Source organism: Brachionichthys hirsutus, chromosome 5 (assembly GCF_040956055.1).
Source record: "Brachionichthys hirsutus isolate HB-005 chromosome 5, CSIRO-AGI_Bhir_v1, whole genome shotgun sequence".
Taxonomy (NCBI): Eukaryota; Metazoa; Chordata; class Actinopteri; order Lophiiformes; family Brachionichthyidae; genus Brachionichthys; species Brachionichthys hirsutus.
Genome location: NC_090901.1, coordinates 2,927,294 through 2,942,602, shown reverse-complemented (window position 1 = coordinate 2,942,602; position 15,309 = coordinate 2,927,294). Strand labels below are relative to the sequence as shown.

The 15,309-nt window shown below is 46.5% G+C and overlaps 1 protein-coding gene across 1 annotated transcript in view; it reads right to left on the bottom strand.

Moving 5' to 3' along the window:
* igf1ra (insulin-like growth factor 1a receptor) overlaps positions 1–15,309 on the bottom strand; it is a 51,353-nt gene that overhangs the window by 11,315 nt on the left and 24,729 nt on the right. The window contains exons 3-10 of the mRNA XM_068739265.1: positions 4,940–5,240; positions 3,736–3,872; positions 2,950–3,094; positions 2,225–2,433; positions 2,012–2,138; positions 1,177–1,412; positions 882–1,049; positions 509–716 (exon numbers count right to left, since the gene is read on the bottom strand). Of these exons, the coding sequence (XP_068595366.1) occupies positions 509–716; positions 882–1,049; positions 1,177–1,412; positions 2,012–2,138; positions 2,225–2,433; positions 2,950–3,094; positions 3,736–3,872; positions 4,940–5,240 (1,531 nt within the window). The remainder of the gene's footprint in view (positions 1–508; positions 717–881; positions 1,050–1,176; positions 1,413–2,011; positions 2,139–2,224; positions 2,434–2,949; positions 3,095–3,735; positions 3,873–4,939; positions 5,241–15,309) is intronic.

Below are 15,309 nucleotides of genomic sequence, written 5' to 3'. Positions count from 1 at the left end.
TACAAACGCATAGCTTGTGCGTGACGGTCGCTCTGGAGGAGGATGAGGGAGAATGGGAGGAGAATGGAGCCGGAGTCTTTGAAGCGGGGAAACATCCTCAGCCACGAGCAAGTTCAGTGATAACCCATCACAGATGTCAGTCCCTATTGTGAGGAACAAAGGCCCAAGCAGCTATGAGCGCGGAGCCAAACTGGGCTCTTCAGACCTCTCTAATCACATCCCTCTCCTGGGTTTGTTTGTGTTGCCTAAATTGCTGCCTGCTAGGTCCTAAAATCCCCGTTGACGGCATCGCCACAGCAACAGAAAGCCACAAGCGTGCTAAGAAGGCTTTGGGTCCGACTCAGCATGTCTCCTCATCTGCACCACCTGACAGGAAGGGCCCCCCCGGTGCGCAGGTGCTTGTCACCAAGGCCTCCAGCCTGTTCCTTATTTTAATGCGTCAGTGTAGTAAAGTTCCACTTTCAGCACAGCGCAGCAGCACGAGGGCGGTAGCGGCGGCTCACAATACCTGGGCAGAAAGATGGTGTTGTGGAGGAAGTTCTCAAATTTTTTGAAAGAGACACGGTCCTCCTTCTCCCTGTCTTTCTCTTCTTGCGTCTTCTGGCAGGCGCAGCATGGGGTATTTTCTTCCCCTGCCAAGTCTGACTTTGTGGGCTTCGTGTTCTCCTCCATGTCCGTGAGGCCCGTGGCTGAGATGCGGATCGGGATTTTGAGTTCTGTTCAGGAGAAATCGAGACTATTAATGGATAGGTATGGTCCTTTATTACCACAGCAGCCATTTGACACCCAGTCATGCCTAAATATTAAATGAATACTTCTGTATATGTCTGTATAATCATCTTTAAAGGAGACACAATCTATTGGTTGTTGTTTTTGCAGACCTTTGGAGCAGTAGTTATGTTGGTAGAGTTCTCTGTCCTCAGGCTGCCGCTGCCAGCGGATCAGATAGTAGGTCAGATTGCCGTTGGGAAAGGCTGGAGGAGTCCACTTCACCACCAGCTTGGTTGTGGAGTTAGCAAAGGCTCGGGGGTCTTTTGGCATGGACGGCACTGCAAAGAAAAAAAAAGGTTACGGCACGCAACATTAAAATCGGGTTCAGCTGTTTGCATAGAATAATTACTGAAATACATTACAGGCATTATTGCAAATAATCAATAACCTGATGGTCCGACTTACTCGACGGGCGTGTGCGAATGTATATTATATCAGTCTTTGCCCCGCTAATGTGCTTGTCCTCCACCTGTAGAGTAATGGCCTTCACAAAAATAGCATACTGGGTCCAAGGCTTGAGGTGGTGAAGGGTGGCATTTGGTTCAATGCTTTGATCGTAAGGAACATCTACATCCAGCATGTGCCAGCTGTTTGACCCACAGCCGTCTTGGCCATCAAGTTCTGTAATGTTCTGAAACGGGCTGGAAAAACACACGAGACATGGCAGTGACTTTACAAAAGCATCTACTTCAAATTAAATTAAATTATTCTCCAAAAAAAAAAAGACCTTTCAAGGGTTTGCTGGAGGTTTGGGATATTTTAGATCATTACTTACATATGTTTAGTATTTTATAAAATATTTTTTGACTGTTTGCCTACCTAAGAAAATCAGACAGGAAATCAAACAATAAGCAGACATGGATGTTGTGAATATGATGTTGAGAACTGTGAGTTTGTTTTCCATTAGAGAGATTCTTTTATTACTCATCTGAAAAGAATGGCTCCATTCAGGAAATGAATCCAAAAGCTCCGAAACTGTCTTTATGAAAAGAGCCAGCAGCAATGCGAGGTGCTCATAGTTTGTGTTGATTGGAGTCAGAATGTAAATAAATATAAACCACACATGTGACCATCTACGGTGTGTTTTTTTTCCATCAAATAACTATGAATTTGTGAGCGATAATGTGTGTCAAATATTAAGGTCAGACTTCCAGGAAACAATCTCTTATATACAGAACCTCATTCATACCCAGGCTGTTTAATATGAAGACAGGGATTTAGTCAGCCAATGAGAACTCACGATTCCTTGTAGTAGACTATGAAGCTGATGAGGTCTCTGTAGCCCGGCGGCCGGTAGCTCTCCCATGTCAACTTGATCGTATAGCTCGATGTGAAGTTAGACTTAAACTTCAAGATCTGACTTTCACCTGTTTTAACAACACGTCACACATAAATTTAAACGTCTCCTCAAACTCAATGACAAGCTGATTGACGCTCTCGTGGTTCAACTCACAGATGGCTCTATTGCCATTGTTGCGGAAATCGCCTTCTTCCGGCTTCACAGTGATGCCCGTCTTTTCCCACATTGTATGGATCTCGGACATGCAGAGTTTAGGGTTCAGACTAAAGAACAGACGCCCGTTCAGGATAGTAAGGTTGTGTTGATTCCAGTCCCACAAGGACTGCAGGTGCTGGTTGTCCACGGCAGAGAATGCATACATGCTGATAACGGAAGGAGATCAGAGGGTTACTAACATCTGAAAGGGATCTGTAAAAACCTTTCACGCTCCTAATGAAAGCCTAAAGATTTAGCTAAAAGTTTAACACGAGCAGGAGTCACATGATCAAAGGTTTGTTTGTGTGTCTGGCAATGAGCCTGGGTTTGAACAGAGAAGGGCATTAAAACGAAACGATGTTAGCCCTATTAAATGATGCAAGGAGCACCAGAACACCTCCAGAGTAAAGGGAGTAACTTTCATCACTCCTCGGGGGGAAACCTTATCCTGGAGAGAAATTTCAACATGACAATGAACCCTTTTGTCCTTCAAAAACGCACTGCTTCTCATACAAGACTGCTGCTGGTGTCGCAGTAAAGACTTAAAGCAAAGACTGTAGCCTTTCTTCGATTACATGAGTGCATTCATCCGCCCCGGTAGTTTACTCGTGCGCTCCAGTTCTCGCCGTCACCACAGGCAGGCGTGCACATATTCATAATCACGTTAGGCAGACGAGCCGTACTTTTCTATGAGTTCCTGTCCGTTGATGTAACGTAAGTTCTTGAGGAAGGACAGCGAGCCAAGCGCTTGGGAGTGTCGAATCTTCACGAAGCCCGTCACTCTCTTGATCAGTCCCATGAAGCTCTCCAACTCAGACGCAATATTATCTGAGGACAGGGCATTAACATGCACACAGTGTATTGAAAAATGCACACAATGTAAATTAACACTACGTAAATGGCAGCAGCCTCAACTTCCAGTTTCTTAGTGTATTTACAATTACAGTATATTTCCAGAAATAAATTTACTACACAATACACAAAACGTCAATATAGAGTAGGTATCAATACTAATACTAATAATAATAATCAAGGAATATTTTGTAATAACATGACTATATTTTCTATATTCATCAGGTGTCTTTTCCTCAAAAAAATGCTCTTAATGCAAGGATCCCGACAGCATTGCATTGCCTCAGCGTCATCATGTGTGGAGATCAGCCTGAGAATGAGCCGGCCAGCTGAGTAAATAAACAGCATCGTAGGATAATGTGACAAATAGGTTAGGCTGCGTAGTCCTCAGAGTGCACCCCCCGCCCCCCCAGCAGTTTAGTCCGGGGTACTCGTGTTTCAGCAATGAAAACATTTACAGGGCAGTCAAGGGCAACATAGTGTAGTATAGTTAGTTTACTGTGGTGAGTAAAGGACTGCTGGAGAGGGTCGTGGGACAGATTGGAGTCAAATTCAACATTCCTGTCACGTGGTAGTGAATTAGATAACAGCGCTTAGGTGGTATGAGAAGGACTCACTTCCACGGCGAATGTTGATCTCCAGATTTCCTTCAATGATGGTGCAGTCCTTCAGAGACTGCGCCGAGTCCACTGAGTCAATGGGAAGGACCGTGCAGAGCTTTTCACAGGGGCCATTGCAGGCACTGCACAGCATGCTGTATACAGTAAACGCATAAGGAAGAGGGAGGGCATATGAAGAAACACACATGAATTCAAACTGTCAAAGAATTAGCAAACTCTCTTCCACCTCACCCTGAAACCATCTGTCCACTCCCTATCTCAAACAAATTCCAAAGGATGCAGGGAAATAAATTGTCTGCATGATACAAGGCCACACACTCTTTTTCTCTCAAACAGGGAGTTGAATCTTTTATGGGGCCTCATTTGAACTCGTGAGAGAGTGACTCAGTGCGTTGGCCTGTGAGACACAACAGCAGTGGTATGTCCAAAAAATATACAACAGCAAAGACAAGAGGGCACTGGAGAGTTTGGGAACTGATGAGGAGGGAAGTTGCACACAGTTTTCCCCAAGGTCATGCATGGCAAACAAAGGTAATGTCAGGTGGGTGACTCCATAAGTCCTCTCCGCATATTAACCCTTAAAATCTACTGATGGTCGTGGGGTGAAGATAATCTGGTGGCATCTCTAAACAGTCTGGGAAGTCAAAACTGGAATAATTCAAAATGCTCCAAAACTCTAGCATTTAAAACTCACAGTGAAAAAATACGAAGAAGCACTAGGGGTGTAACGGTACACTAAAATGTCATTTCGGTTCGGTTCGGTTAATTTTCGGTACAAAAAACGCAGAAAAAAATAACTTAAAATGAATTTCCGACACTTAGAGGCGTCCGTGCGGAAACTCGCCCAGGACTTTAGTTCCGCACGGAGCGCTAAGATCGCGCAAGTAATACATTTAATGAGAAAATATGCAGAAAATATGCAGAAAACACGAAAAACCGAACCGGCATGCAAGTGGACCGCACCGAACATGCAGAACCGAAGCGGTTCCGTGAACCGTTACACCCCTAATAAGTACACGGTGAACCCAAACGGTGTGTTATCCTCTGTGAACGCTGAAACGATATTTCACCATGGTTATATGAGCACGTTAGATACAGAACATTCTAACCTTGAAAAATGGCATACATAATGTAAAACGCTTGTCACCCGGCGTGACGGCAAAACAAGGACCTAGACTGGAAGTGACAAGCGAGTCTTTACCGATTAGTCTCGTTGTGCGTGAACCCAGAGGGGCAGTCGGCCATGCATTCTCCCTCATGGATGACAAAGTGATTGTCGCCGGGCAAGTGCACGTGAGCGCACAGGTCCATGGTGATGCAGCGCCAGCCCTCAAACTTGTAAGTGTCTGGGGGGCAGTGTGGCACGCAGCGACCCTCGTGGTAGTAGTGGAGGCAGACGGCGCACGCCATGTCGTCGTGGGGTTCAGTACAGCTGCCCAGGCACTGGCTGTGGCAACACGCGCCCTTTTCTGTGCAGGCCAGCTTGCAGTGTTCCGGGCACACTGGAAGAGACAGACACAGATGGAAGACGATGATGGTTATTAGAACAAGGACGAAGGAATCCGAAACGTTTATGGCACAGATCGTGGTTCTACTGTCATGTGTAAGCCTATACACTCAGCTTATTACCTATAGACAGAGGGTAATGTTTTTGTCTAATGGATGGGCTGGGGCACCATCATGATTAATCACCTGCCCCCTGGGATTTAAACGGGATGGACCCAATAACAGAAAAACCGGCACAATAAATTCCATCTCCCAAAACCGCCATAAAGTTTGTCGGCTCACAAGCTCATCGGCTTCAGAGAGCAGAACGGGAAAATGAAAGAGTCTGTTTTTAAAGTTCAAAAACATTTTTATTCTCGCCTATTTATAGAAAAACACTTCAGAAAAAGACACTGTGGGCAGGCGTGTTCTCGTTTCAAAGAGTCCGCGACTCCGCGGCATAGAAAAGGCCGCTGGCGCGTCTGTATGGACTCGTGTGAATGACGGCTAATAGCCAGGGGACAGGTTTTTGTTGTGTGTGATTTATTTTGCTAATGATTGCTCCTTTTTTGAGGAGCCTGTGTCTGGGGAAAAAAAAGACAGTCAAAGGTTCACATTTCTTTGGGAAGTGCAGACTGAAAGATAAAACTGTGATTCTTTCACCTACTAGAACTGTAGAAGCAGCAAACCGTGTTTACCTGAAGTGTTTTCCATTTATCATTATGCTCTTTGTTATTGCCGCAAAGCAAATGTCCCCGCAGGGACACTAAAGATGAACTGAATTACACTCAACTGAGGCGGGGCACTTCACGGTTCCTTAGCAACCCCCCTCCTGGTGCAAAGCCAGAGCTGCAAGGAAACGTGAACGCACACAATCATAAAGAAAAACCCATCACTCTCTCTTTCATGCCAGCAATAAATGTAACTTTACTGTGGTGCGATTATTCAAGCCACTCTCACAAGGCTCTTTACCGATGATAAGGAATGACGATGAATGTGTTGTGTATGCACCCCCCCCCCCTCCCCCCCATATGTAGCGCGCTACAGTTATGTTGGAGAGCAAACACACACTCCCCAGCTTTTGTTTCACAAGGGAAGGGGAATGGTCGTTCCCTTCTCCTGACAGCGTCTCAAATGCCAGACATTCTTCTCACATTCAGTCAAATGTAAGAGCGAAGAGGTGAACTTGTCTGCTTCGAACATTCCTGCATGCAGGATCCTCTGACAAAAGAGACTCCTCTGGTTATTTCCTTAAAAAGAAGACAAAAGAAAAGGCAAACGACGATAGAATATCAACTGTCTCCTGATAAGACATTATGAAATGCATTCATTTTCCTGACCGGGTCGTACTGGAGCCTATCCCTATCCAAGAGGCAGGGTACACCCTGGACAAGCCGCCAGTTCACTGCAGGGCCATTATGAAATTGCAGAGCAGTAAATCTGATTGAGTGATCATCCCAGCATGGGTATTTATCTATTTGGCCTTTGCCGTGCTATACATAGCTTCACAATACAAATGTGTTATGTGACGCTCGCTGCTCTATATAGTACTACATGAATAGTGCGCCTAACTATTGTGGACCCGGTCCAAAGAAAATGGTCTCATGCAAAACTAAAGCAATAAAGTCCAAGTACCCATCGCCTCTCAGATGGCAGTGTTAGTGTTTAAAGCAAGCAGATCAGGGTGGCAGAGAGAGAGAGAGAGAGAGAGAGAGAGAGAGCAGCCAGGATTAATTTTCTTGGAATCCTACCAAAAGGGGGCAGCCAAGGCTAATGAGCCTTGTTGGAAGAGGTCCGTTCCTTCCTCATCATTTTCAGATTCCTGAATGTAGAGAAATTCCCAACATGCATACCTTCCGCAACAAGAAACCAGAGGGAGGGGGGGGGGGGGGGGCTACTGCCTTAAATCCATATAAGTCGACCCAGTTTCGCTCTGTGACCAAACAACCCGCCGTATCGAGGATACAATCCACTATTTATAGATGCTCCGCATGCGGCCGCAGTTCCACGCTGCTGCTCTCTACACATAGCTATGTGGGTTTCCAGCACTTCAAAGGAAAGGGACTCCCGTACCTAACAAGGGGCTCCTCTTCGGACAAGCGTCCCTTGAGTGGAGGCAAAATATGAGCAGGACCAATTTAGAAGAATCAGGAGTCTGGGATTTGATCCTTTTGAAGTGCAAACATGCTGTATTACATTATGCAATTGTTGAGAGATGAGATCGGTGACGATGACAAAAGCCGCAGAAACTTTGACAATGATCCGAGGCTGCAGACGCAATCAAACTGGGGGGTAGGGCAGGTTTACGATGTTTTTCCTTTCATACAGCAGTTACACAACCCCCCCCACCTCCCCGATCTTTCCCTGAACAAACACAGTCAGGTCAGACACCAAAGCCAACCGCCAGCCGGCCCCTGCTGTGTGACACGTGGAGCTGCCAGGTCCATTTCATCAATAGTAAACAAGCAAACAGTCAGCGCTGTGGCGTCTTCCTCTGAGCACTGGGCGCATCCCCACAACCGCCGTTAAACACATGCACAGCGGGAGGAAGATGCATCACAGACAAGCGCCGTTTGTTTCCCGTTCTAAAGGTGGCCTCCAGCGGCCGGACTATGTGAAGAATCTGCAGAATGAACTCAAGGGCGAGAATGTTAATCCCTGTTCTGCTGCGACGACACGAGAACAAATCTAGGAATCCTGACAGAAACCTGAGAGGTGGGAGGTTCATTTAGATGCAACCATGATCGGGGAGGAGAAAAGAGGTAACTTCATAAAAACAAGACACAATAATCATTTTCATTCACCAGAAAGTCCTCTTAAGGTGACTCCCAAGATCGCTGCCCGACAAATACATCGGCACGTAACACACGCTCCATTCCTTTAGTGAGATATAGTGGTGAATTTTGCAAAAAATAATTATCCATGGAAAACAAAACAAAAATTAAATGTGTTTAAAAATCTAAACATTAAAAGTCACATCTACTTATTAGGGTTCATTCATACCTAATGTTTTGTTTAAAAAAAAGAAAAGCTTTTCAGAGTCACTTGAAACAACATGCCTCTGCAGGAACATTACATTACGATGCACAATATGTAATAAGATTAACACGAGTGTCTCCAGTAGATGAAGAGCAACATTCAGATTCACCTCTCGGTATTATCTCCATGGAAAGACCACAACAAATGAAACATGTGGAAACTTCCAAAAGTTCTTATTCAGTCTCATTTAGATTTTTTTTTTTTTACTGCATCAATCTGATAAAATGGTAAGATTTCAACAGTGTCTGCCTGCTGAAGTGTGTGTGTGTGTGTGTGTGTGAGGAGGGTGGGTGAGCGGGTTCAAATCGCTTTGCTCGGGAGACGGCGGGCTGCAGTGCAGCAGCGCGAGTCGAGTCTCGTTTTGCTGTTTAAGCAGACTACTACGATGTTTACTTTGGGAGGCTGGTGACGTGTTTACTGCCCACCGCCAACTCCGAAGTCTGATGAGAAAATAGAAGAGGTTTGGTAAACATGTGATTTTCCCTGACCAATCATAAGCTGCGAGCCAGGTGAGGCCTAAAAAAAGGATAGAATGAAACGAGACATGTTTCCGCCAGGGGGGCGTGATTTGTTTTGTGTTTGCATCGACGAGAAAAAGGAAGTGCGGCAGACAATTTGGGAATCGTTCATTATTCCCAGAGGAGCTGGAGGGGAGGGGCGGCGGCGGGGACCAGGGTTGTGGGAAACAGAGGACGGTGGGGGTTAAACTGGAAGCTATCTGCTGGACCAATAGCAGGTGGGCGGGGGCGGATCTAATCCCGATGACTGGCATGTTATTGAGTCTGGAGCATAGATGGTAAACAAGTCCTCGCTTGAGCAGGCGCTGGGAGGGGGAGTCGTAACCATGGTGATTAAGCGTGATTCGGACAAACCATAAGTTAAGAGGAATCCCTGAGCAGATGTCGGGCACAACAAGCCTCAGCAACGTTTCACCTGCGTGTCAGACCAACAGAATACGCTCGAGCTTCAACAAAGGACGAGTGCATGACTGATTTAAAGTGCTGTAAAAACATAAATCTAGTTTTTTTAAAAAGGGACATTTTATGAGATTGTTTTAGGATTTGCTTATGATGACTGTAAAGCAGGTTACTGTAGAAGACACACACGCGAAGCATCAACCGCACTGCCTGCCCGTTCTCCACATTATAAAAGTGCCCACGAATCCATTAGGACATAATTACATTTATCCCCATTTTCCAAAGTAGTCCGCTCTCCACTGTACGATAATCCACGGAATGTTGAACTACGTCGCCTCAGAGTTGTAGAAAAGCGAGTTCAGGTTTCTGGACCTGAAGTCAACAGCAAACGGCAAAGTAGCTCAGCGAGAGCGCCGTAGAAGGGATACTGCAGCCCAGCTCGAAGGCCCGGCGGCGGCTCCCCGAGCTCCATCAGGCCACATCCTCATCCGGCAACTCGATCTTCCCTGGGAGCCAACCCCCCCCCCCCCCCCCCGCCCCGCCCCCCAGTTGATCACTCCAGACACTTGTTTAAACCACATCGGCCCAGAGGATGCTTCCTCCACTCACGGCCGAGGGCAAACCGCATCAGACATTCTATTGCTGCCTTACTGCGACAGGGAGAGTCTTGGCTGTACGTGTTCTGCTCATCAGATGGGATTTTCTCATGCAGACAGCTGGCCAAGGAAAGCTCTGGTGCTATGTGCAAAGGTGTGTGTGTGTGTGTGTGTGAAGCCATCGCTGGCCATCCCAGTGTTTCTGGGTCTCTTCCACTCCCATGCCCGTTAAAGACCAGCAATGTGTTTTTCACACAACTATGTGCTGGTGTGTGTGTTCAGGCATGTATGGTATTTCCCCTTACTCGCATTCAGGCACAACAACAATGAATAAATACACACACACACACACACACACACACACACACACACCTCCCTTCTACCCTCAGGCCGCAGCTCATTCTGCAGCTGCTGCTGCTGTTGTTGTTGCTGCTTTGTTGTGTGACTGCACATCCGAACAGGATGCAGGTAGGCAGCGCCGTCACACGTGTAAACACTTCATGTTTTAATGACTAAAGAAAGAGAGAATGGCCTGCAGGCAAAACAAAAAGAAAAAAACACCTTCAGTTGGTGTGAGAGGTGAGTAGAAAGATCAGTTTCATCTTGTGTTTTACTGAAAGAACAGATCATTTGGTGCAACTCATTATTAGCCATCGTAAACGCGTGGTCTTCTTAACTGTATCTACAGATGGGGATCCACTAATATCAGTATGCTTCTGTGTTTTATAAATCCAAAGGATTTCTTGACTGAGTAACTGACTTGAAATGTATCTGCAGCTATTCTAGTTCATCACCACCAATGCCTGTATATTCAAATATCCATGGCCAAATGCTCTCCTGAAGTTAACGACGGACCTCCTCTGAAATCAGGCAGGTCTCCAACTTATTCTGAGGACCTCCTCATTGAGACTGCCAGGACTTGGAAGGATTTGAAACAAAAAATAAATGTCTTCCCTAAACTAGAATTAGCGAAATGTATTGCACAGAATCATATTTAATGATACGTCTAAATCAACTGCCATCACAGAGATGCCTGCTCTGTCAGTTGCAGTCACCAAATGTGACAGGCCGAGGCTAAAGTAAGCATTAGTGTGTGAAAAATAACTCTGGTGAGAAAAGGTGTTTCCTCTCACTAAAGCGAGCCACCAAAAATACACGACTTCCCAGATTTGTAGTGCAGCAAGTCTGTTTGCTCTTTTTAAGGACCATATTTGTTATTTGTGTTCCACTAGTACTATTTAAGCCGTATAGAAGTGCAGTACATGCCGCTCTGTCGCAGATTTGTCGATGTTTGCGATTGGCCACATGCTGCAAACTAAATGCAGCCTCTTTCATGGGAGCGCACTCACGGTCACGTTGGTGAAAGCAGGTTTGATAAAGCGCCGTTTTCCGATTGCTCGGGAAGACGCCGTTTGTTACTTTTAATAAGGCCAGATAAGGAAAAGCCATCCTGTCTGCGTTCATATAAACCGGGTCCTTTGAGAGGGCCATTAGTCGATTAAGAAGCTGATAGCCGACGGACTGTAAATACAGAAATTCTGGTTCAGTTCAGTCACATTTTGTGTGTGTGTGTGTGTGTGTGTGTGTGTGTGTGTGTGTGCACAGGTATTACATGCATAGCTTACATTGCAGTCTCTGTATGTCTGACTGCAGTTTCCCGTCTCTTGGTCGCCAGCGGCCGGCTGCTGGCGCATGGAGACGGCCTGCGGTGAAACGCTCGGCCCGTTTCTCCAGTGCATCTCCGTTTCACGTCGGGATATAACGCCTCGATGTCTGCGCCCCCCCCCCCCCCCCCCCCCCTCAGTGGAGTCGGACGTTCTGTTAAGTCTTATTAGCTGCTTCAAATATGACATCTGGATTTAGGGTTTCCTTTTTCCTCTCCTTGATTCTATTTTCACACGGGGGGGTTTCTTGAGGGTACAGACAGTATCCTTTTTGTGAAACTGTCCTCGTTCTTTTTTTTTTTTCTTTTTTTTTTTTTAAGGACAAGCCGAGGGTTCAGCAAGGAGTTAATGTGTTAATGCGACTGTTCTCTTCAGCCGGCGAGACTGCGCTGAGACTTTAGGTTAGCCCTTTCAAGTGTAATGGTCTGATAAGATAACACAGTCTCGGATGGTATCATAGGGAAACGGTTCTGTATTGATCCAGCAGAAGCTTGTCGCAGGCCCAGCATTTCCCTTAGAAATACACAACCCTCATGGCTGTTTTGACAATTTCCTGTCTGCTAATGGAGTTAAATGCGTGCAGCTTGCAGGTACTTCATGGACAACTGAACAACACCGACGGTTAGAGGCACCGACTGTCCTTGTGTAATTTCTGCGCACTGATAAGGTCAAAGGGAAATCTCTGCTAACTCTCAATCACTCAGTGTTGAATGGGATATATTACCTGAGGCCAGACAAACTAGAGGAGGTTTGAAATCCGAACCAATCAGACATATAATGACGATCTCCAAAGAGTTTCCCTGGAAGTGATTTCATCAGGAGGCCCACAGGATCTGGCATAATCAGCACAGTTGAACTCTTCGGTGTCAAACTTTTTTTAAATATGGACATCATGAATTTAGCCTTGATTGTCCATGCGGTGATTGGGATTGGATCCGTGCAAAAGCCGGAGATTTGTGGGATCGACCGACGTTTTAGACGGGGTTCATGCACGATCGTGGGAAGGGGTGAGGCAGGGTCCAGAAAATTCCTTGTTGGAGATGACAAATGAGCTGCGGGTTATTAAAAAGCACTCGTTAAACCGAACACCATTCGAGTGCATTGAACAGTGAATTCCCTATAGCATGTGCTCGTCACTGACTGTGAATCAGCAGCACCAAAAATATGGCAGCTGCACAAAGCCTGCTCAGTGGAGTGTAAAAAAAAAAACACGTCACAGTTTACGAGTCTCAGAAAGGAGGTTATGTCACCTCCAGTAAGTTTCACCCACAGCCTCAGCACAGACACAGCTCCACAGTTTCAGCCTATGTTTTGGTGGTCATCAATTTTTACCATGACGCAAGTCTCCCGTTCCCTTCTGGTCTCAAATACAAGCAATGCAGTCACGATGCGGGGAGTGTGGAAACTATAGGGAGCAGACAGCAGCCTCCCATTCTAATCTGGGGACTGGGGTTCTGCAGAGAGCCGGGCTTTAGATGCATGGATCCAGAACGTCAAAGGTTCGAGGCTGGAAGCCAGAGATTGAGGCAAATATGACAAAAGCCACAGTTGGCCTTTCTGCGTAGAGAGACGGAGGGCAGCCCATGTGGATGTAGCGGGACAGCTGATGGCCCTCCAACAGTCCCCCAAAATGTAGAAGACGATCATTTTCTGGCGACACCTACTGCTACAACAGGCTGTAGTGCTGGATCGCAGCCGTCCATGAGAGATTAGCTCGTAGTCAGATTAAGTAGTCGGATTAAGGAGGAGTCAGTGCATGGAGGAGAGGTGAAACGTCATCGGAGCACCACAGGAGGCGCTAAGGATGGGGCAGAGAGGAGAAAGGTCTGCTCCAGTAGGACAGAGCTCGCCAGATCTAAACTGTCCTGCTCCGGGGACAAAAAGCTGCAGCGTCATTACTGAAAAACATCTAAAAGACAACGCAGAGGGTGGAGAGGACAGCTGCCAGCAAAGAGGAAGGGAAATGGGCACAGAAAACAAGCCTGCCTCCAACCACAGGAAGTGCTGAGCCCCCACCGTGTCAAATGTAAGAAATGGCTGAAAGAAAGGCAAGCCCACGCTTTATGCCCTAAACAAACAAAGACCTCCATTGTGAAACGCTCAGAGTCAGGAGAGACATCAGGACACAAGGAAATAGAATGCCACGTTCCCTCTGCTCTCGTTCTGTCCTCTCAAGGCCACAGACAAGTTTATCCTTCAGTTAGGAATGGGGCGGTGGGGGCGGTGGGGGCACCCACTTTCGTGCGCCTTTGTCTTTTGGTCGTTTAAACTCACCAGACCATGCTGCAACGGAATCAGAGCGCCAGCAGGGGGCCGAAGCGTGAGAGAAAGGCAGCCTGCACTGCAAACAGAATCCACAACCCCTCACACACAAAGAGAGACTCTTCTTCCTCAGTTATCCAAGCAGAACGTAAACACAACAATCCTCACCTCATGGCAGCCTGATCACTCGCTCATGAGACAAACTCAGACGGACGGATCAGCACGCAAGCGGGTCGATGGCGTCCTAAAAGGATCCCTCTAACGTCAGAGCGGGAACCTGCAGAACGGCAACGACACACTGACCGCACACTTCATGCTCAGGAGTTGTTTGAGAACGATACCGCTGCTATCCGCTGTTATTTCATAAATGTCTTGAATGCTCCCAAAATCCGTATCGCAAAGTCTCACGAGTGAAAGTCCTCAGGCGAGACGTTTACTGTCCTACGGAAACGCTGCTGCAGCAGCTCTGGAACTAGTTCAGACGAAACGACACAAAGCCATTCGTTATTCCAGTGCGCAGCAAAAGCGAAGATGTCAACAGGCTTTTGCACGATTTCATTTCTTTATGTGTTCTGTGAACGAGCTGTCAAGTTAAATACGTGACCAGCCCTCAGTGTGCGCTCACTTACACATTACTTCTGAACAATGGGGCCATGAAAAGGGGCCAATGGGAGCGGAGGATCCATCTGCTAGTTCACCGATTTGCTCCAGAATGCATTTAGACAAACATGAATGTGTGCACACTCGCATTCTTTGGAACAGCCGGCGCTGGGCCTTGCTGGCTACACGCGGCCAGGGGACGGATAGCTGGCGGAGAGCGGGAATGGGAGCACGCTGCTAAATCAATGAGCCATCACACACGCACACACACACACACACACACACACACAGCAAGCTGAAGCAAACACAGGAAACAGGAGATCATATCCCTTTAGCTACCACTTAAAAGAAAGCCATCAAAGTCCTGGCTCTGGCTCCAGGGCTTTTTCCATGGCCAAATTTCTAAGCGCAGCTTTGTCTTGTGGTGGTTTGATTAGAGCTGCTGTTACTTTGCCTTCAAAGGAGTGTGTGTGTGTGTGTGTGTGTGTGTACTCGGATTACTGCTGCACCACAACAGCTATCTGTTACCCTAACTAGTCCTCACTGTACTCTCCAGAGCTCTCAGGCTGCAGCGGCCACGCTTCTGTTGTGAGTTTGGGTCCGGACGGAAGGATTGGGAGAGTTAGCACGCTGCCACGGAGCACGGATCCAACCTAGAGCTGTTTAATCATTACGAAGAGAACTGATGATTCTCCTGTAACAATGTAACTCACCGGTCCAGAATTTACAGAATGATTTCTGCAAGATTTAGAGGAATGCAATCATTAATTATAGAACACTTCAATTAAATAACCGGAATAAAAAAAAGAGACAAAAGTAAAATCTTGCAGGTATGAAGAATAAAATATATTAGTTCTGTGTAATGAAACTGTAATAGTTATTTCAAGAGCACCTTCTGTGGATTTAAGATGCAACATGTTTGGATGTAGAGGATGGATGTTGGATGGATGTTGGATGGATGTTGGATGGATGGATCTAACTTCAAATTGTTGATATTTTCAAACATTA